Genomic DNA, 21,656 nt, shown 5'->3' with positions numbered 1-21,656 from the left:
AAGAAAAATGTTTTAGGAACAATTTGAGATTAGTCATTAAGAAAAATTGCTGTCAAAATAGGTGTAGGCCAAGATAACTGGAAACAACCAGGAGAGAAAACATTAAAAATCTAGAATGATTCCGCACTCACATTGCTTCATAAGTATTTTTAAATTCCTATTTATTTCACTCTAAATAACCAAAAACAAGTCACAGCCAGTATATTATGCATGTGGTTTATGCAAGAGAAGACTTTACCCATACATCAAAATATCAGCAAATCAATACTGACATTTTCAGATATAATTTGAAAGAAAATCTTTTAAAACAATTACAGGGAGGAAACTACATATGTACTGGAAAACATCACTTCTACACATTATTAAAAATTAGAAAGCAAATAAAAAATTCATTAGCAGCCCCACAATACAGACATAACCACTATTAATACTGAAACCTGCAGGCTTTTCTAACAAATCATTTAACATTTTTCTACATCATTAAATGTTCTCCTGAAATTTATCGTAATGTACCACAATATATCGAACCACTCCCATATCGATGGTCATTTAAAGCAGAAGCATTTTATTAACGTTAAACAATAATTACTACCTTTGTGGCAGAAAAATCGTTGTAAATATCCTTGATGATTTCATCACTGTAACGTTCTTCAACTGCAAGAAGTGAGTCGCAAGGCAGAGCCAATCACTCATTCAACAAACAAACATGCTGCACGCTTTTAGGAACACAGGGTACAGCAGCTGAGTAAAGGACAAAGTCTCTGCATTCTTGTAGCTCACTGGGGGATTCAGTAATACAGATTAACACCTACCTACCCCACCCCAGCTCAAAGTAATTTAAAATACTAAGTAAGATACGGGCGCCTGGGTGGCTCAGTCGGTCAAGTGTCTGCCCTCCGTTCAGGTACTGGGATGGAGCCCTGCATAGGGCTTCCTGCTCAGCAGGGAGTCTGCTTCTCTCTCTCCCTCTGCCCCTCCCCACTGCTCATTCTCTCTCTCTCTCCCCCTCAAATAAACAAAATCTTAAAAAAAAAAAATTTTCCATGTGCAATAACCAGCATGCAATCAAAGATAACCAAGTATAGAAGAAACACGGCAACACTAAAGAACCCACCCAGACAGCAAAAATAAGCCTGCATAATATTCCAACAACATCAGTCATGGATTACAAAACTAGGCTTTCTATGTTTCAAGAAATGAGAAGTTTGAAAGTCTATCTATTCAGGGGCGCCTGGGCGAAGCATTTGCCTTTGGCTCAGGTCATGATCCTGGGGTTCTGGGATCGAGTCCCACATTGGACTCCCTGCTCAGCGCTGTCAAATAAATAAATAAATAAATCTTAAAAAAAAAAAAAAAAAAGGAAATCTATCTATTCAAGTAACAGAGAACCATAAAAAGTGATGCAGATTTGAATCAGAGGAAGTATCAGTATTTACATTAAGGGTAACTGGACTAACTGATCCAGTTAAAAGATCTAGACTGGGATTCAATTTTTTGGTATAAATTTGAAATTCCTCAAAATAAAAAGCTTGAGGCAGACAGACACACAGCTAGGATGGTGTTTTTCTCCAGCTACCTTCAACCACCACCCACATGAAGGAGCAAAGGACAGAGACACTGCAAGACTTCGTCATGGGGGGGGCGCCTGGGTAGCTCAGTCATTAAGCATCTGCCTTCGGCTCAGGTCATGATCCCAGGGTCCTGGGATTGAGCCCTGCATCGGGCTCCCTGCTCCACGGGAAGCCTGCTTCTCCCTCTCCCACTCCCCCTGCTTGTGCTCATTCTCTCACTGTGTCTCTGTCAAATAAATAAATAAAATCTTTTTTAAAAAAAATTTTAAAATTTTAAAATAAATAAATAAAAATTAATTAATAAAAATTAAGGAAGTGACTGCCATAAAAGCCAGATTAGTGCCTATGATATTGGGGGGGGGGCCGAAGGGGTTGTTACTGGGAGGGGCACAAAAGAGACTCTGGAGCCATGGGAAAGTTTTATTTCTTGAGCTGGATGTTGCTCGTGTAGATGTCCACTTTGTGAGAATTCTGCAACCCACACAGGTTTGTATTTTGGACTCTATATTAAAAGGAAGGATTAGTGGATAGAGTGACATGTATGGTGCAGACAGTGGCAGGACAAGGGAGGTTCTGCCTGCCGTGGATGGTTGTGGGAGGGTGAAGACAAGACCACTGAAGCAGGGCGCCTGGGTGGCTCAGTCGTTAAGCGTCTGCCTTCGGCTCAGGTCATGATCCCAGGGTCCTGGGATCGAGTCCCGCATCGGGCTCCCTGCTCGGCGGGAGGCCTGCTTCTCCCTCTCCCACTCCCCCTGCTTGTGTTCCTGCTCTCGCTATCTCTCTGTCAAATAAATAAATAAATAAATAAATCTTAAAAAAAAAAAAAAGACCACTGAAGCAGACTAGTAGGAAAAATCGCCGACAATACATGTTCCTTATAGTATTCCCTAAATTAAATCATCACGATAAACCACACAAGTAGAGGCAGTAACCATGACTGCATTACCAAGAGACAACACAAAAATTTTCCTATCACAACACGACTGTTCACCTAAATTTATACTCATCCACTCATTATACTATCAACTTCATAATTCTGGTAGTTTTAAACAGCCAGTGGAACCTGTTCTTTAATGTGCACCTATATTATTTGGATCATAATGTTGTCTTAATGTTTTGCTAACTATATTTAAATATAATTGGTTTCGGGCGCCTGGGTGGCTCAGTTGGGTAAGCGACTGCCTTCGACTCAGGTCATGATTCTGGAGTCCCGGGATTGAGTCCCGCATCGGGCTACCTGCTCAGCAGGGAGTCTGCTTCTCCCTCTCCCGCTCCCCCCTCTTGTGCTCTTTCTCTCTCTCACTCTCTCTCTCAAATAAATAAATAAAAATCTTTAAAAATAAATAAATAAATAAATATAATTGGTTTCTTCTGAAATTCTATGAATTTTATTCAGTCCCCAAATCTCAACGTGACCTACAGGAATATTAAAATCCCCTGCCAAAAACTTAAAATAACAAAATTCCCCCCAAAATACAGCAAAAGTTCAGTTAGAGAGTCAGGTGCTAAAGGTTCAAGAACAGGAATCCCTTAGTTTACAGATCTACGTAGATCGGAGGTGCATATTTAAAGAAACAAGTGAATTCTCCTTTTTTAAAAAAAGAGCATCTTTTAGATCTATCTTCTCTCAGCTTTTTATGTGGATATGTGTGTACAGATACGTATCAGCTAGAATATAGGAAAATACAAATACTGGTGGCCTGGGTGATAGAATTACAGGTGGTTTGTGTTTTTGTTTTTTATTTTTTAGGATATTATTTATTTATTTGAGAGACAGAGTGAGATAGAAGAGAGAGAGAGAGAGAATGAGCCAAGGGGAGGGCCAGAGGGAGGCAGAAGCAGACCCCACCCTGAGCAGGGAGCCCTATGCGGGGCTCTATCCCAGGATCCTGGGATCATGACCTGAAGGCAGACGCTCAACTGACTAACCACCCAGGTGCCCCTTTTGTGGTTTTGATTTTGTTTTTTTTTTAAGTAGGCTCCACACCCAATGTGGGGCTCAAACTTATGACCCTGAGATCAAGAATTGCACGCTCTGCCCTATACTGGGTGTAGAGATTAGTTAAAAATAAAATCTTAGGGGACCTGGGTGGCTCAGTCAGTTGAGCGTCTGACTTTTGATTTTGGCTCAGGTCATGATCTCAGGGTCTTGGGAATGAACCCCATGTGTCTCCCTCTCCCTCTGCCTCTCCCACCCATTGCAAGCTCTCTCTCTCTCTAAAAATAAATAAAATCTTTTAAAAAATTATTTAAAAATAAAAATATAAATAAAAGTTTATTACATTTAGTCAGCAAACACTAAATTTAAATTATTTCTACAGGTTTTATGACCTACCAAGTCTACTTCATAATCATCTTATTTTCCCACAGTACCAATTGGACAAATACATAATAAGTTTAGTAACAATAATAAAAACTATTCAAAATCATACACTGGGGTCAAGGTAAGTGCTAATTTTACATCTAAGTTTCTGTCCCCTGAGACATTGCTAAGCTATCAGACATCTCTTAACTTCAAACAATTACCTGAACAAAGTAGGCAGGAAACAAATCCCTACACAAGTGAACTACAGTTTATTCATTCAATCAACTATAGTAATAGCCAAGTCCAGGAGCAAAGTCTCCAGCTGTTTCCTCCTCCACCGAGTGAAAATTTCAAACCACAGCATTGACAGAGCATCACACATTTTAAAAGCTTAAACACTTAACATCGTTCCCCAACCTCCCCAATTGTTTCTTCCAAAGGTTTTTAGGGATTGTTTCTATTGTAAGTCACCTCCAGAAGCTTTTTATAGAAAGAGATAAAAATTATGATATAATTTCTATATTAAAAATTTAATAAATAGTAAGATCAATCTGGGAAAGGAAGGAAAGCAGTCCTTCCAGTCAGGGCAAGAGAAACAAAAGGGCCAAAAGGAAAAGACAGTAAATTATTTCTTCTTGATACTTTGTCGCAGCATCCTAGAACTCATCAGTCATCACAGATAGGGAGAATTACAGCATAAATATTGGGATTATGCCACCCGAAGTTTTTGATAAAGTTAAAAAAAAACATGAATGGAGGCAGCTCAGAATTTTATGAGGAATTATATTGACACTAAGGGACCAAGTGTGGGTTCAGACAGTAAAATACCTTCTCCCCTTTTTATTCTTTTGTAGATACTGATGAACCATCTAACCTCTGTGGTGTACTTACTCATTGAAAATGGAAGTAACATCTCAGCTCGCCTAAAAAGCCTTTGTTCCCAGACAGAGGTTAGCAAAGAGTACTTATAAAATGCTATCCTGTATTCATCACAAGCTGATCACAAGTTACAGTCTCTGGGCATTATAATTATCACTGCTCGGTAAAAATATTACCTTTATGTTCCACATAAGGCTCCATATCCAAAATTTCTGAGAAGCCAATGTAGGTATTCAGCTTTTTCTTATGTCCAGTTTGCCTAACCAAGAGGAAAGCTAATTATATTTAAAACAATCATAAAACAATGTATAAGCTCTACCAGCTATTTTAATAAACTCAATGGTACCTAGGTAGGTTTCACTCAGCAATCTTGCTCAAAAACTTGTATGATTAGAAGTCAACATAATGCTGTCTTATAATTGGTGGAAAAGAATAGGTTAAAAGTATGGATTTTAAGTGTTGATTCCAAACTAATTTTCGGAAGTTTTAATATAATCACAAGAGAGCCACAGGTGCTCCTGCTTCATAAAGGTAATGTGCATGTGCAAACATTGCCTTTATCTTAATTATAAAATCAAAGATATATTCCCACGGGGGTCGGGTGGGGTGGAAGAGTGTAATAAGTAGAAATTTACAAAGTTCTTATTCAAAAATACAGAACATCAAGATAATTCAGTTCTTACCTGTATGTTTGTTTTCCTTTGCAGTGTTTAATAATTAATAGAATAAAAATAAGGATTCCCTACTTTTCTAGTTCTCACTCAGATATGGCTGGCTTCTTTAAGAATTTTGTGATAAACCCAGGTATTATTGGCATTTCAAAATGGCAAGTCCCACCTACACAATCTAGAGTTTTGGCATTCCGTTACTTTATCTGTCTATGGTAAAATCTGTACACATTAGGCCACAATGAGCAACAAACACTGCTACTCATACATATTTACCTGTCAAAAACAAAACGCATCAGCTGTAAGTTCAGGGTACAGGGAAGGCTCAGGAGTCTGATCTTCCTTGTGGCATTCTGTTTACTTTGACAGTTTTCACAAAAGTATCGATTGTCTCCTTCTAATTTTTCTTCCTGATCAGAAATAAGACATTACTTTAAAAAAATTAGAAGATGGAAAGATTTTTAAAAAGTGATCAAATCTCTGATGTAAAGCATAATTTCATTTTAAGTAACAGCCCCCCCAACCTGCTGAAGATCGAGTCACACTAAGTAATGAAGGACACATAAGATAAAAGGCATTACCGAGCAGTAATATTAATTTGCATACAATGATTTAAAATTGCTGTGCCTCGTTCCAAAATGTATGTTTTTTTAAGTACTTCTCAAAAATGCTTTGTCCTGATAATCCCACTTCTGGGAATTCTAAGGAAGTAGGTTGTACAGAAAAAAAAAAAAATCATACGTACTTTGATGCAACAAAATTAATTTAAGAACTGTGAAAAATGGTGGAGATTACATAGGGCACCAGAATACGAAACTACATACATACAAAATCATACACAGACACGCACATACACAGTTAAAATTGCTGAATCAAGCTGAAGAGATAAAGCAAAAAGATCTCGGGAAATTCAGTGGTATGGCTTAGTGGCTTCTTCTTAGATTTTTCCTGTTATGTCTTCTTAATTCACTTGCCAGTCCTCCCCTCCAGCGTCCATTGCCAGCTCCCCCTAACCTCCCTGGTTTCCTGTGTCTGAATGTCCAAAGGCTCAGTGTCCTTGGTCCTCGTCTCTCTCAACCCTGATTTTATCCTGCCCCCAAAACCCTGAACCAAACGTCTCAAATCTAACACACCCCAAAGCAAACTCCCAATCCCTCTCCCAAGCCTATTCCTCCCACATCCCTTCCCAGAGCAATTTTGGCAACCCCATCCCTGCCTGGCGCTCAGGCCAAACCTTAGTAAAATCCTTGACTCCTCCCCTTCTCTCCATGTCCAGTCAGCAAACTGTATCAGCTCTACTTGGAAAATACACTGAAAATCCAAACACTACTTATCACCTCTTCAGATGACCCTTTGTCGAAGCCAGCATCAACTCCATTGCCTGCCCAGGCCCAACCTCAGCCAACTCTCAAGACAGCACCCAGAACCGTCCTGTTCAAACAGATCATAATTCTATGCTTACCATCCCCTGATGGCATCTCACTGCACTCAAAGTCAAGCCTCTGGCCAAGGCCCACCAGGCTCCATCGGTATGATTCTCAGTTACTCTACAACATCTTTCTCCCCTTGCTTATCCACTTCAGCCACACTGACCTTGCTGTCCCTCAAACTACCAGGCACATTCTTTTCTCAAGCTCTGCACTTCCTCCCATTTCCTCCATGGCTCACTCCTTCACCTTCCATCATTTTATTTCTAACTGCAACCAGCCCCACTTTCATCCCTACCACATTCTCCATCCCCCTTCCCAGGTTTATTTTTCTCCATGGTACTTATTCTAGGTGACACACTACATATTTCACTGTCATCCCCAGTCCCCACACCACTAACATTACAAGGCAAAAGTTCTCGGTTTCCACCCACTAGGGTTATCCCCAACCACTGAATCGGTGTGTAAACACAGTAAACACTCAAACAATATCTAGGTGAATAAATTCAGTAAATGAGTATTTGAAGCAGGCTAACAGTTGTGCTAAGAAAGGAAGAAAGGTACAAAAATATTTTAAGAAAGGGAACTATAGGATAAGCTCATCTATTATGCCATGTGCTTGTTCCCACTTGGTAACAAAGGTTTCCCTGAGCAGCTTTCTCAACTCAGAACGAAAGGGAGCCACTCCCCTCCCTCCACATGCATCTACATACAAGAAGAAATACAGAGTAGAAGGGCTGAAGAATGACCAGTGATGTTTTAAAAAAAATTTCATTCCACACCTGGTAGTTCTCCTTAAATGAAAAGGCAGTTTAACCGGATGATAGTAAAGCTTAGATTTCCTTAAACACTCTACCACCCCTAATCATCCAAGTTTTAACACGTAACTTTACATGTAAAGTAACTGAAGGAGCCCTTCAACACACAGCCTGCTTCAGCACTTTAAAATTTACAGTTTCTTCCAGATCATTACAGAAACAGAGACACGTCATATGTGGAAAAGGCTAATAATGAATTTAGCCATTAAACCAAAAAACTACTCAGAATAGTATTTAATGGTTAATGAGTAGAAACAACATATACGCCAAAATTCGAATACCTTCAAAAATTCTGAGATGCAATCTGTTAATTGCTTGTGGCCTTGGATATTTAACTCCAGTTCATAAAACTTTGATAAAAGCTTAGACTCTCTGCCACACTGATTGCAACTATAATAAAACAGAGCGATAAAATTAAGGTCAGAGTGGGAAAACAATCCAGTTCCATTTTATTACACTCTAGAACTATGGAAAGAAGCATTTATTACCTTGGTTTTCTTTCATGGAAATTATTTACACTATATATTAAAAATAAAAAACAAAGTGATTGGTGAGGCCTGTAGTTTATGATTAGGAAAAATTTCAAGAGGCATTTTACATTCACTCTCAGTATTCTACCGGCTCCAATCTCCCTCTCTGAGCTCACACCACAGCCACAAAGTATACGGTGAGCCCTCAACCACACACAGCTCTCAACATCTGAAGGGGTTCAACTGCATTTACCACGTCAGCTGTTTACACGTTGCCATGGAAATGAATTACTATAAATATTACTTGCCCTGTGATGGCCCATGAAAGCTGTAACTTGGAACTGACCTGAAAATCAGATAACATGCTAAGTAACAGTCTTAGAAGACAATGCACGGTGGGAAAGCTGAAACACACTTACACGGTTACATAAGCATATTCTCCACAGAACTGCTGTTGGACAATGTTCCGCACATCTGGATTCTTTTGTTTAGACAAAGTGTCTTCCAACAGAGACATAAAGAGTTTTGAGAATTCTTGGGCATCCTACAACACAAGTTTGGGTTAACAGAAAGAAAAATCGTACCTTGCTTTTCAACTTCTGATACAAACAGCAATAAGTGAAATGTTCCGGAAACTCTCTCTATTTCGAACTTAGCATTTTCAAATAAGGACTAGAGCTATGTTGAATCAGTTTGTACCCACATATGAGTTTTCAGAAATGGGATCAAGGAAAATGTGTAATATGCTGGACAGTTCAATAAATGCTCTAATTCAAAATAGAAAAAAGTTAATTTTTAGAAAGCATTTCACTTCACTTCCTCCTACAAACATTCTAAAGGACATTTGGGTACCTTTTTATATTTAAAAAAACTTAAAGGGGGGCTCCTGGGTGGCTCAGTCTTTAAGCGTCTGCCTTCGGCTCCAGTCATGATCCCAGGGTCCTGGGATCGAGCCCCACATCGGGCTCCCTGCTCTGCAGGAAGCCTGCTTCTCCCTCTCCCACTCCCCCTGCTTGTGTTCCCTCTCTCGCTGTGTCTCTCTCTGTCAAATAATAAAAAATAATAAAAAATAAAAATAAAATAAAAAAACTTAAAGGTTCTGGGGCACCTGGGTAGCTAAGTCTGTTAAGCATCCGGCCCTTGATTTCGGCTTAGGTCATGATCTCAGGGCCCTGAAATTGGGCTCTGAATCAGCTCCACTCTCAGTGGGCAGTCTGAGGATTCTCGCTCTCTCCTTTTCCCTCTGCCTCTCACTCCCTCACTGTGCTCTCTCTCTCTCTCAAATAAATAAATAAATCCTTTAAAAAAAATTCACAGAATTTAGGCGTTCTTACCTGCTGTTGCCCTGTGTCCAAGCCCAAGGCTTTAACAAATCCCGATGGATCAATGTATCGCCTATTACTGTTTTGCAACAAGGCAAACAAATACTGAAGATGCTCACAAATTGTTTGAGGCTCATAATCTATTGAAAAACATATGTTGTTTTTAGAAAACTGCTACTTTTAAAATATGTACTTCTTTACACGAGAACATCATTAAGCACCTGCACATTTACAGCGTATTAGTGTCGTCTTACAGTTCTAAAACTTTAGTAGAAATAAATTAGTAATCATATTTGTTTTGGAAGTAATGAGGCAGCCACGGCTATCCATATACATCCCCCAAAGGCAAGAGTTATATGTGCATCACAACAGCAACCACGACTATAGTTTTCTAGTGTCAAATCACACTGAAATGTTCAGTGCAATATAAAAACCACAGACTATATTTACCATTCATATAAGATGGCCAAATATTTTAATATAATCTCATTAATGTAAACTTGCCATAAATTAAGTTACAGGATTCAAACTTGAATGAATATAATGATATATTTTAAAATCCTAGAATTTTAGAGTGGCAAGTTTTATTGAGTCCGGAAGGTATTTTAAATAGGAAATGTGGATCTCAAGAGCCCCAAAAGACTTGAGCGTTATCTTCTGTGCCAGTCACTACCCTGCTTCGCCCACTGATAACATGGATCAGCTACGCCAACATCTCTCCTTTACCAAGCTGCGCAAGGTGAAGTCTTGCCAGCAGAGGGCACTGGAGGGTTCAGTTGTGCCTGCCCCTCCAGGCTCCGGCAGCCAACAGCATCCAGCAGCTAGCTTCCTGCAGCGCCTCCTCTGGTAGCGGCCAAAGTAGGCAGCCTCTGGTGAGGCACTTCCTCTTGAATGACCACCATGGCAATGACCTCTTAGGCATCCTCTCAGGTGACTTAATAGGGGTTTCTGAGGCCCAGGATTTCCCTGTAGATAGTTTCAAGTAGGGAACCCCTATTGAGGAAGCAGCTCAGCACCTCCAAGATCTAGTGAGCCCGCACAGGGCATTCTCCAGAGGTCCAAATTTTAGGCCCGAGCAATGGGAGTGAAGAGTCCTCCTTGGGGGTTCTTTTTTGGCTTGGGGGTAGTGGCTGCTCCCTACATCTGCTAGTCCTGTATTTTTTCAAGTCTTCTTTAATTCTTACTAACCACTCCCCCCCATTCTAATTTCCTGTTAATAATTCCCTATTCTTGGTGAGCATTTCATAACATATAATTGTCAAATCACTATGCTGTACACCTGAAACTAATATACTGTCAACTATAATTCAACTTAAAAAAAATCCCTTCCAAAAACTACTCCAGTAGTATATGTATGTTTTAAAAATAAAAAAATAAAGTCTGTCTTGTAGGATATAAAAACAACTCAGGGCACTTGGCTGGCTCAGTCGGTAGAGCATGTGACTCCATCTTGGGGTTCATTCCCCACAGTGGGTGCAGAGACTACTTAACAATAAAAAAAAAAACCTTAATATACTATCCTTTCACAAAGATGGCACTGAAGGCTAAGAAGGAAGCCCCTGCCCCTCCCAAAGCCAAAGCCAAAGCAAAAGCTTTGAAGGCCAAGAAAGCAGTGCTGAAAGGCGTCCACAGTCACAAAAAAAAAAGATCCGCAAGTCACCTACATTCCAACAACCCAAGACACTACGTCTCCGGAGGCAGCCCAAATATCCTCGAAAGAGCACACCCAGGAGAAACAAGCTTGATCACTATGCCATCATCAAGTTCCCCGTGACTACTGAGTCAGCCATGAAGAAAACAGAAGACAACAACACACTTGTGTTCACTGTGGATATCAAGGCCAACACGCACCAGATCAAAGGGGCTGTGACGAAGCTCTACGACATTGACATGGCCAAGGTCAACAACCTGATCAGGCCTGATGGAGAGAAGGTGGCATACATTCGACTGGCTGGCTAAATCTAAATGTTCTCACCATAAAAAAAAAAAAAAAAAACAAGAAAAAAAACATAAGGGCGCCTGGGTGGCTCAGTCGTTAAGTGTCTGCCTTCAGCTCAGGTCATGATCCCAGGGTCCTGGGATCGAGTCCCGCATCAGGCTCCCTGCTCGGCGGGAAGCCTGCTTCTCCCTCTCCCACTCCCCCTGCTTGTGTTCCCTCTCTCGCTGTGTCTCTCTCTGTCAAATAAGTAAATAAAATCTAAAATAATAATAATAAATGAATGAATAAAATAATAATTCCCTATTCTTTCTGTTCAAATTATTGTGTCATTTCCGTCTCCTATTTGGACTCGGAATGGTTTATCTCTTTACTACCAACTGTGACTTTCAGGAAGGCAACATTTCATTTTATAAAATAAATGTAAAAATCTTCCTGGGGTGTAAAGGCTTTGCAGGCCATTAAAAGCTATTCAAGTAAGTTTATGTCTACTCCAACTCTTCTATCTTACAGGTTAGATACTTCATACTTAGAACTCCAAAATAACTCCTCTGGGGCACCTGAGTGGCTCAGTTGGTTGATGATGCAACTCTTGATTTTGGCTCAGGTCATTATCTTGGGGTCGTTAAGATCAAGCCCCACAACTGGCTCTGCACTTAGCGTGGAGTCCGCTTGAGAGTCTTTCCTTCTGTTCCTCTCCCTGCTCTCAGGCATGCTCTCTCTTAAAATTAAAAAAATATAATAAAATAATTTCCCCTCTGCGGGCTTACCTTTAAAAAAAAAAAAGTTTTATTTTAGAGAAAGTGAGAGAGAGGGAGTGTGAGCAGGAGGGGTAGAGGGACAGGGGGAGAGAATCTCAAGCAGACTTCACGCTAAGCTAGAAACCTGACATGGGGCTTGATCTCATGACCCTGAGATCACAACCTGAGCCAAAACAAGAGTTGGAAGCTTAACCAACTACACCACCCAGGTGCCCCTGGCTTTCCTATCTGTAAAATAAGGGAATGATTGAACTGGGAGCAGAACTCAGATCTCATCATATCCAACATAAAGCCTTTGCACTCCACTTTTACCATGTCTATCAAAATAGCAGCAAAAATGTACACTCTCAGAACAAGGTGAGGAACAACTTCGGTAAAATATAAAAATTCATAGAAATTTAAAAAAACACACAAAAAAACATTTTTTGAAGATCACGTTAAAGCCACAATACCCAAGAGCCATGATACATCATTTTATAAAAATTTCTTTATAAAAGAAATTTAGTTTTCACTTGTTATCAAGCTGTCATCTCACTAGTAAATTTATACTTTAGCAAAATGATGCTAAAAATCAAAAAGGATCCATTTTACATAAATCCTCCTTTACATACAATATTACTTTAAACACTTAATATACTATTAATCTAGATTTAAATATTCAGAACTATAAAGTTTTGGGGAAATAATCTTAAGAATTTGTTAAAGGGGAGTAGGAAAAAAATATTTTTAAGCCCTGTGGGTTTTCTTTATTTTAAGTAGGCTCCACGCCCAACATGGGGCTCTAACTCATGACCTTGAGATCAAGAATCGCATGCCCTACCAACTGAGCCAGCCAGGTGCCCCTTAAGCACTGTGTTTTGAAGCAAAGATTACTATTAACAAGGACCAAGACTCTAAAGCATTACCTGCTGTCTACAGAGCTGCCAGAAGATGTGGTGCTTATGAATCCTCTATCTATTCCCTCTCAGAGTCAAAGACATGAGCATGTGTCCAACCCAGATCATATAAAACGCAGCAAAGGGGGAAAGGGTGCAAGGTTTGAAACATGGTGGATGACGTGGACCAGCAACAAACTACCAAGACTGTAGAAGATCCCCTGGATCTCATCAGGCTCAGCCTGGATGAGCGAATTTATGTGAAAATGAGAAATGACAGAGAGCTTCGAGGCAGATTACATGCTTATGATCAGCATTTAAATATGATTATTGGGAGATGTGGGAGAAACTGTGATTACTATAGAAATTGATGAGGAAACATATGAAGAGATATATAAATCAACAAAACGGAATATTCCAATGCTTTTTGCCTGGGGAGATGGTGTTGTACTAGTTGACCCTCCATTAAGAGTTGGCTGAAACAAAGAATTTATCATATATGGAATATAGGAGCTTTTGTATGATTGCCTCTTTAAATGTAGAAGATATTCAAAAGAGAAACCTGCGTAAATTTTGATATTGAGAAGTGACCAAGGATTCTTCCACTCCTGAAATGAGTTGATTTGCGGATAACTCAAAAATTCTTAAGCTAGGGGCACCTGGGTGGCTCAGTCGTTAAGCATCTGCCTTCGGTTCAGGTCATGATCCCAGGGTCCTGGGATCAAGCCCCGGCATCGGGCTCCCTGCTGAGCAGGGAGCCTTGCATCTCCCTCTCCCACTCCCCCTGCTTGTGTTCCCTCCCTCGCTGTGTCTCTCTGTCAAATAAATAAAATCTTAAAAAAAAACAAAATTCTTAAGCTAAAGAGCATTTTAATTTTTTTCCAACCCTTTCAATAAATGTGATCACCAAGATGCAGAACTCTTTTTTTCAGGAATTGATTTGTTCTGTTGTTTTCTCAGACAATTTCTGATTTTTTTCCTTTAAATTAAAATTGATGTTTCCTTTTTTGAAAACAAAAACAAAAACAAAAACAAAAAACCAAAAAACACACAGCAAAGGATTTATAGATGGGAGCAAGAGTTAAAGTTCCCAACTTAGAGTTCTCAGACCTATGTAACCTCAGACATTCACTGCCCTCCATCCCCCAGCTTTGAGAAAGAGAAAAATCTGGTTTGTTCCATGAAAAGTTCCATCTTAAAGAGAATAATCTCTAAATAAAAAGTAGTATCAATCAGGAATAATAATCCACACACTGTGCATGAAATAAACTAAGTAATTCCAGTAGAAACAGTTTGAAACCGATTTGGTCTAAAAATACTCTAAATGAGTGGAGCTGCTATCGGTGATTGATTTTGCCAAGGTTAGTGAATTTAACCTTAATTTTAGAGGCTGTCAACGAAGTCGGCGTATTTGGGAATCAGAACAAAAGACTATCTGTGGTCACAATGAAGTATTAAGTCTCTCAAACTAGGGAAAAGAGTAGCCTTGTCTGCTTTACTGACTGATTTTTATCAATCACTACAAATTAATGAACCACAATCACGGTGTATTACATAAAGAAATTGTAGCTGTAAGCTATATAAGAATAATCAAATGGATTTCCTTCACTTGAATATGAGCCATTTTGGTGCATAAATAATAAATTTACAGAAAAAAGGGGAAACGATTCTGAATGCTGACAACGTTTACAAAGAACCTCCCAACATGCCCGGCACATAGCGAGCCCTTAGGAGTTAGTCTCTTGCGTTTGCTAAGTGTTCTAGCTGGCAATCTGCTGTGCGGGGAGTGGGCCCCACACCCACCCCACTAACCTTTCTCTTCTGGGATACCATCTCCCATCATGTAGTCACTACAGGTACTCGGACACAAGTACAGCGCCTGCCGCAGCTCCAGGTTGAGAAACCACACTTGAAGAAACGTGTTGACGTAACAAGTAGCGCCAAGGTTGGTGAGGCCCACAAATGAGTTCTACAAAAATACAAAATTTAAAATTACAAAATCAATTTCCCTGTACACACACAAATTTTAAGAGCAAGTATTTTTTAAATTCCAGATAAAAAATTCGTTACCGCCAGCCCAACCAACACAGCATAACCACGTACGGCTCTCTTGGCCGTGGGGAGGACATAATTTCATGACAGCCCCACCTCAGTTGGCTACAGGAGTGGGAAAGACTTAGGACAGCACATCCCCCGTCGAATAGCTGCCTTCTCTGGCCACTTACATCTAAAATTAAAGCGGCGGGCTCCAGGCCAGATCCGTTCTGAACCTCTGTACATAGGGTTTTCGTTTGCTCTAGTCCTAAACTGTCCACATTGAGAATGACAAAATACAACTTCCACAAAAGTTCCTTTCTATCCTATAGATTAGGGAGAAATGAAGAAGGGGGAATTGGCTGCAACTTTTTCCAAAGATTGAGGATTCCTGAACTTACAAAGAATCATTCTTCTTAATACACAAAATATCTATATAGCTGACTATTTTGTGAATGCCAGGCTTTTCGGTTAGAAAATCTTAATGTGTTTTAAAAAAAAGTGAAATATTGGTTATACTTATAATATATAAAAATACAAGCCCAAGAAAGCATGATAGTATCACTATGGGAGCTTGGTTCCTTGACTTACCACTTGCTTTAAAAAGACGTTTTAAAAAACGAGTTCAAAATAAAACGAACAATATGAAAGCCAACAAAGAATCAGCATTTAAACTACAACTATCATCTAAAGGTTTGCTGGATTACATGGCCACCTGATTTAAAGCAATACCATTAAGAACTGTTCCAATTCAAGCAGTTTAAGTTCCACTGCTTATCTTCAAGCTGCATGGGTTTCCCCAAATCAGTAATAGTTTCTGATCACAGATGCAAAACAAAACAACAAAAACCCAGAGGAATACCCCCATAGCGATCACTTAAAAAAGGATGGCTTACCTTTTTTCTCCTCTCACAGTTGGGATCGTCAATGTTATGGAAACTATTTTCATCTATTTCTCCTAACCAAATATGCTCACCAATACCAACCAAGCAATTCGGATTTCCTTTGCAGTTTCGTCTACAAAAAAATTATTGTTTGATTAAGAAATGCCAGAGTTCCATAAGAAAAATGCAGATTAAAACTATAATGATATAACATTATTTCATCTATTTCTCAACTACAAAATTAGGAGAACTGAGAAGATATAAAACCACGCTCACTTTAAGGCTGTGGGGAAACAACTCATTTACTGCAGAGAGAGTTCAAACTGGTAGTAGGGCTTTCAGGGAGAGGACTTTGCAATCTCTAACAAAACTACACATACAGGGGCGCCTGGGTGGCTCAGTCATTAAGCGTCTGCCTTCGGCTCAGGTCATGATCCCAGGGTCCCGGGGTCGAGCCCTGCGTCCGGCTCCCCGCGTCCAGCTCCCCGTGTTGGGCTCCCTGCTCCGCGGGAAGCCTGCTTCTCCCTCTCCCACTCCCCCTGCTTGTGTTCCCTCTCTCACTGTGTCTCTGTCAAATAAATAAATCTTAAAAAAAGAAAACAAACAAAACTACACATACAGCTTCCTTGTCACCCACCAATTCATTTTTTTTAACCAAGTAATATTTTTTAACATTTTTATTTTGTTATGTTAATCACCATACATCATTAGTTTTTGATGTAGTGTTCTACGACTCATTGTTTGCGTATAACACCCAGTGCTCCATTCAGTAAGTGCCCTCTTTAATACCCATCACCAGGCTAACCCATCCACCAATTAATTTCTGATGATTCACTGTGAAGATACATCTTTAAGAGTGCAGATATATCTGCACAAATAACACCTCGGTTAGTCATTACAGCACTGATTATAACTGTGAAATCCTGGAAAGCCAAATGACTCAACAGGGGACATGGTACCTAGGCACAACGGAGTACTATGCAACTGTAACAGGAAAATCACAGGACAAACCTTTATGGATGGATGTGGAGTCAGTTCCAGGATGTATCAGTAAGAAAGCAACACGCAAAAAAGTATCTATAGTATGCTATTTCTTGTCTATACATGTATCTGCTCATTCGAACAAAAAGAAACCAAAAGGCTAAGCCAGAGACCAATAAAAGTGGTTACCTTCAGAACAGGAGAGGGTTTAGAGTAAAAACTGGACGGGTATGTGACACTTTTCTGAATATACCGTTCCATACACTGCTGAACTGGGGGGCCTCTGTCAATGTGACACACACACACACTCACGAGTAAGGATGGGAGGGCCCTAAATCCAACACAAACACATTTCAATTAAATAACATATCCACAACGAAGGGAAGGGGGGTGAGGAACTAACCCAAGTAACCTGAACCCAGTCAGTAGCAAGCTCATTTAGTAGTGTCCTCAGGCTAAGGATAAAAAGTACAAATTCCAAATCTTAATGACTTCCTTTTCATAACAATTCTAAAAAACTACTTTCCTTATATTCTATATTTAAACAAATAAGTAAATATAGTGGGGATAAAGGAAACCAAGGTTTGGAAAGTTACAAATAAGAAAGGGAGGAAGAAGAAAATGAAGCCTGCAGTTCTGCATCAGGAATAACAGACAAAAGCCTAAACTTGTAGGTAGATTAGGGTTGCCAGATAAACCAGAGAACAGTAGTTACTTGAATTTCAGATAAATGAGATATTTCCTTTTTTTTTTAAGATTTTATTTATTTATTTGAGAGAGAGAATGAGATAGAGAGAGCATGAGAGGGGGGAGGGTCAGAGGGAGAAGCAGACTCCCTGCTGAGCAGGGAGCCCGATGCAGGACTCGATCCCGGGACTCCAGGATCATGACCTGAGCCGAAGGCAGCCGCTTAACCAACTGAGCCACCCAGGCACCCTAAATGATATATTTCTATTAAAAAATGTTTGTTATAGGGCGCCTGGGTGGCTCAGTCAGTTAAGCGTCTGCCTTTAGCTCAGGTCCTGGGATCGAGTCCCGCATTGGGCTCCCTGGTCTGCGGGGAGTCTGCTTCTCCCTCTGCCTCTGCCCTCTCCCTGACTCCTTCTCTCTCTCTCATGAATAAATAAATAAAACCTTAAAAAAAAAAAAAAAAGATTGCTCAGGACGCCTGGGTGGCTCAGCCTGTTAAGTGGCTGCCTTTGGCTCAGGTCATGATCCTAAGGTTCTTGGATCAAGCCCCGCATCGGGCTCCTTGCTTAGCGGGGAGCCTGCTTCTCTCTCTGCCTGCCACTCCTCCTGCTTGTGCTCACTCTCTCTCTCTCTCTGATTAAAAAAAAAAAAAAACAAAACTGCTATTAAGAAATATACATATTTGTTGTCTAAAATTTAAATTTAATTGGGCAGGCAAAGTAGATGGCCTTTTGTCAGCTGAGGGTCTATAAGCAATCACATGAGCACTCCTAGCAACCAGGTCTTGATTTCTAAGTATTCCCCCACTCAAAAAACCCAGGGCTCCTGGGAGAAACAGCTGGTTCCAAGGCTGGACAGAATACAAGATGAACATGGAACATCTTGCTATGCCCAAAAGTAAGAATAATGTACTCAAAGAATGATGGCGGACGTGTTAAAAGGACAGCTTGAGAGGGACTCCCTGTGGCAAAATCAGGAACAATGAGAAGGAAATTAATGATAGAATTATGATCTACTGAATAAACAGGAATCCATACTGAAATGGATGGATGAGGGATGGGAAATTCCTTCCTTATAGAAAAAAGTCAACTGTCAAAGTACAAGTAAAGAAAATTAGAAAACCACCATTTGGCATCCATCAGATTAATACAAGAATCAAACAAGAATCATCAGTGGATGCTTTATAGGCAAGTTTGTAGAGTCAGAGTACAGGGGAGTAATGAAATACCTACATAGTCTCAAAGTATCTTAGTATAGGATGTTTATTAATTACTAAAGGAAAAATAGTAACTTTCAGTGGAGAAAACTGGCCAACACCCCTTCACCAGAAGATCAAAGGTACAGTGGTGGGTCCCTGCTGGTATGACCTTCTGAGAGCACTGCATCACTTCTGTGACGTTCCTGCTAATGTAAACAGCCTCAATCTAATCATGAGGTGGCATCAGACAAACCCACCTTGATGAGCTTTCTACACTTCAAAAATGTCAATGTCATGAAATAAAGAAAGACTGAATGATCCTTTCAGATTAAAAAAGACTAAAGAGACAACTGGCTGCAGTACACAGCTTGGATTTTCTTTTGCTACAAAGGACATTATTAGATCTCTACATTCTGTATGTTTCAGAAGCTTAGCCACTAAAGCATTATGGATAGTAGTGAAAGACTGGAAACATCAATGTCCATCAATAATAAACTGATAAATAATATAACCAAACAATAGAAACCACTCTACAGTCAAGGGAAAGATGATGGAGGAATCTTTTTATGTTATGATATGTAACAACGGCATTAGCTGGAAAGACAAGGTACAAAAACAGTGTTTAAAAATGGGTGTGGTACACATGTTTATTTAAAGAGGATATAGTATAAAATGGAAAACACCCTACATCTACATCTGTACCTGCTAGCTACAGTTAAATTACCTAGCCAGCAGTTAATTTCAGAGAACAGTACAAACACAATTGCCAGCATTCTAGGGCCCAATAATTTCCATTATTTCTTTATTACCCCACCATCACCTTTTATACTTTTAAGATTTTGAACTATGGAATGCACTACATATTCCAAAGTAAAGAATTGTTCTTAGTGTTCTGCTTAAGCATCCTGTCTTCCTGATCTTAAAAAATAAATTTTAAAAAATCATTCTTCCTTTTTTTTTTTTTTTAAGATTTTATTTATTTATTTGACAGAAACACAGTGAGAGAGGGAACACAAGCAGGGGGAGAGGGAGAGGAAGAAACAGGCTTCCCACGGAGCAGGGAGCCCGATGAGGGGCTCGATCCCAGGATGCTGGGATCATGACCTAAGCCGAAGGCAGATGCTCAACGACTGAACCACCCAGGCGCCCTGTCAGACCTAATTCTTAAAAGTGGTTGTCTCTCTTCCTCTAAACCTTCTTACAAGACTAGTTAACAAACACGGGGAAAACACTCAAATCCAAAGGAACGCAAAGTTAAAACAGTCATGAAAGATGTTTTCTCTTACCCCAATCAGTAAAAAGTTCCCAATGATGAACTAAGGTAAGGTGAGAGCCACTGTGTAGTCACTGGCAACGGGAGGAATGACTAAACACACCCTTTTGGAAAAACGTGAAAATGTCTCAAAATATTAAATGACACCAACATTTTGCTTCAATACTTCTACTCCAGGGCATATGTCCGTAAAATACACAACACTGTGGCAATAAAACAACGATGAATCCCGATGGGTACTTTTTCTAGAACTGTGTGACAGAAGAACACCAAAGTGGCTGAAGTGGAAGACAAGGGACTAGTTCCAAAATGTTTGGTATGACATGCTAAGCAGCTATGACAGGACTTGCTGTGATTTTAGGCCAGCAAAACATCTTGGCAGCAATCCTAGTGGAGGACGTCCTAAACCAGTTTAGTAACAATGAGGATGCAGGAAAGCTGAATTCAAGTTTATCAATGAGAGAAAATCAACAGGACTTGGGGACCCCTTAGATGGTGGGGGAAAGAAAAGAAGGGGGGGCACCTGGGTGGCTCAGTCCATGATCCCAGAGCCTGGGATTGAGCCCCGCATCTGGTTCCCTGCTCAGCAGGGAGTCTGCTTCTGCCCTTCCCCTGCTCGTACTCTCTCTCTCAAATAAATAAATAAAATCTTTTTAAAAAGGGGGTGGGGGGGGCCCCTGGGTGGCTCAGTCGTTGGACGTCTGCCTTCGGCTCGGGTCATGATCCTAGGGCCCTGGGATTGGGCCCTGCATCGGCCTCCCTGCTCCGCGGGAAGCCTGCTTCTCCCTCTCCCACTCCCCCTGCTTGTGTTCCCTTTCTAGCTGTCTCTCTCTCTGTCAAATAAATAAATAAAATCTTTAAAAAAATAAAAATAAATAAAAAAATAAAAAGGGGGTGGGGATGGAGGAAGGAGAGGTCTGCAGTGATGCCCAAAACTGTAAAGAACGAAAAACAATTTTCCACAAATCAAAAACTGTTTGGCTGGGGACTGGAAAAACAACAGGCTAGCTATCTAGGGTACAAACCACTAAGTTCCTCTGGTACTAACCACAGGTAAGAGATGAAGTTTGAGCTGTTTTGACAAATCTCCAAGGATCTGTCATTTAAGAGTATCTTCCAACAAAATGGACAAAAATTTATAGCCAGTGATTTCATAGTTGCTATGCAATTGAAAAAAAAATTATTTGAACGGGCAAGGGGGTGGAGCTCCCACCCAGAGTAGTCATTTAAAGAGCTATTCCTTTGCTTTTCCTCATAATCTTTAGTTTCTTGCTCTTAGGAACATCATTTCACACAGACAGCCCAGGCATGCTAACTTTTTTCCTGCTTCGAGTGAAGATCTGACTCCATCGAAGCTTTGCCTAATGCATCACAAACTTTCTGAAAAACAATTTGATTACATATATAACAACGACTTACTGGTCTCCATATCCTTAGACCCGGAACCACCATTTTAAAGAATGTATCCCAAGCAAACATAGATGTCAACAAACACTTTCAGAGATAATCATCACTACTTAGAAACAAGCTACCTGCCCAATTGCAGGAAAATCGTCAGTGTTGT

The 21,656-nt window shown here is 40.1% G+C and overlaps 1 protein-coding gene and 1 pseudogene across 4 annotated transcripts in view; one reads left to right on the top strand and one right to left on the bottom strand.

Annotated features, from left to right (window-relative positions):
* USP48 (ubiquitin specific peptidase 48) overlaps window positions 1-21,656 on the bottom strand; it is a 95,374-nt gene that overhangs the window by 51,370 nt on the left and 22,348 nt on the right. For all 4 annotated transcript variants that reach the window (XM_035019566.1, XM_035019567.1, XM_035019568.1 and 1 more), the window contains exons 2-8: window positions 15,963-16,083; window positions 14,845-15,001; window positions 9,473-9,600; window positions 8,558-8,682; window positions 7,950-8,058; window positions 5,700-5,833; window positions 4,932-5,014 (exon numbers count right to left, since the gene is read on the bottom strand). In XM_035019566.1, coding sequence (XP_034875457.1) covers window positions 4,932-5,014; window positions 5,700-5,833; window positions 7,950-8,058; window positions 8,558-8,682; window positions 9,473-9,600; window positions 14,845-15,001; window positions 15,963-16,083 — 857 coding nt within the window. The remainder of the gene's footprint in view (window positions 1-4,931; window positions 5,015-5,699; window positions 5,834-7,949; window positions 8,059-8,557; window positions 8,683-9,472; window positions 9,601-14,844; window positions 15,002-15,962; window positions 16,084-21,656) is intronic.
* Window positions 13,203-13,898, top strand: LOC118019919 (annotated as a pseudogene).

This window comes from Mirounga leonina, unplaced genomic scaffold (genome assembly GCF_011800145.1).
Source record: "Mirounga leonina isolate KUSES-001 unplaced genomic scaffold, KU_Mleo_1.0 Mir_173, whole genome shotgun sequence".
Lineage (NCBI taxonomy): Eukaryota > Metazoa > Chordata > Mammalia > Carnivora > Phocidae > Mirounga > Mirounga leonina.
The sequence above is the reverse complement of the archived record's forward strand: the minus strand, read 5'-3'. Positions and strand labels throughout refer to the sequence as shown.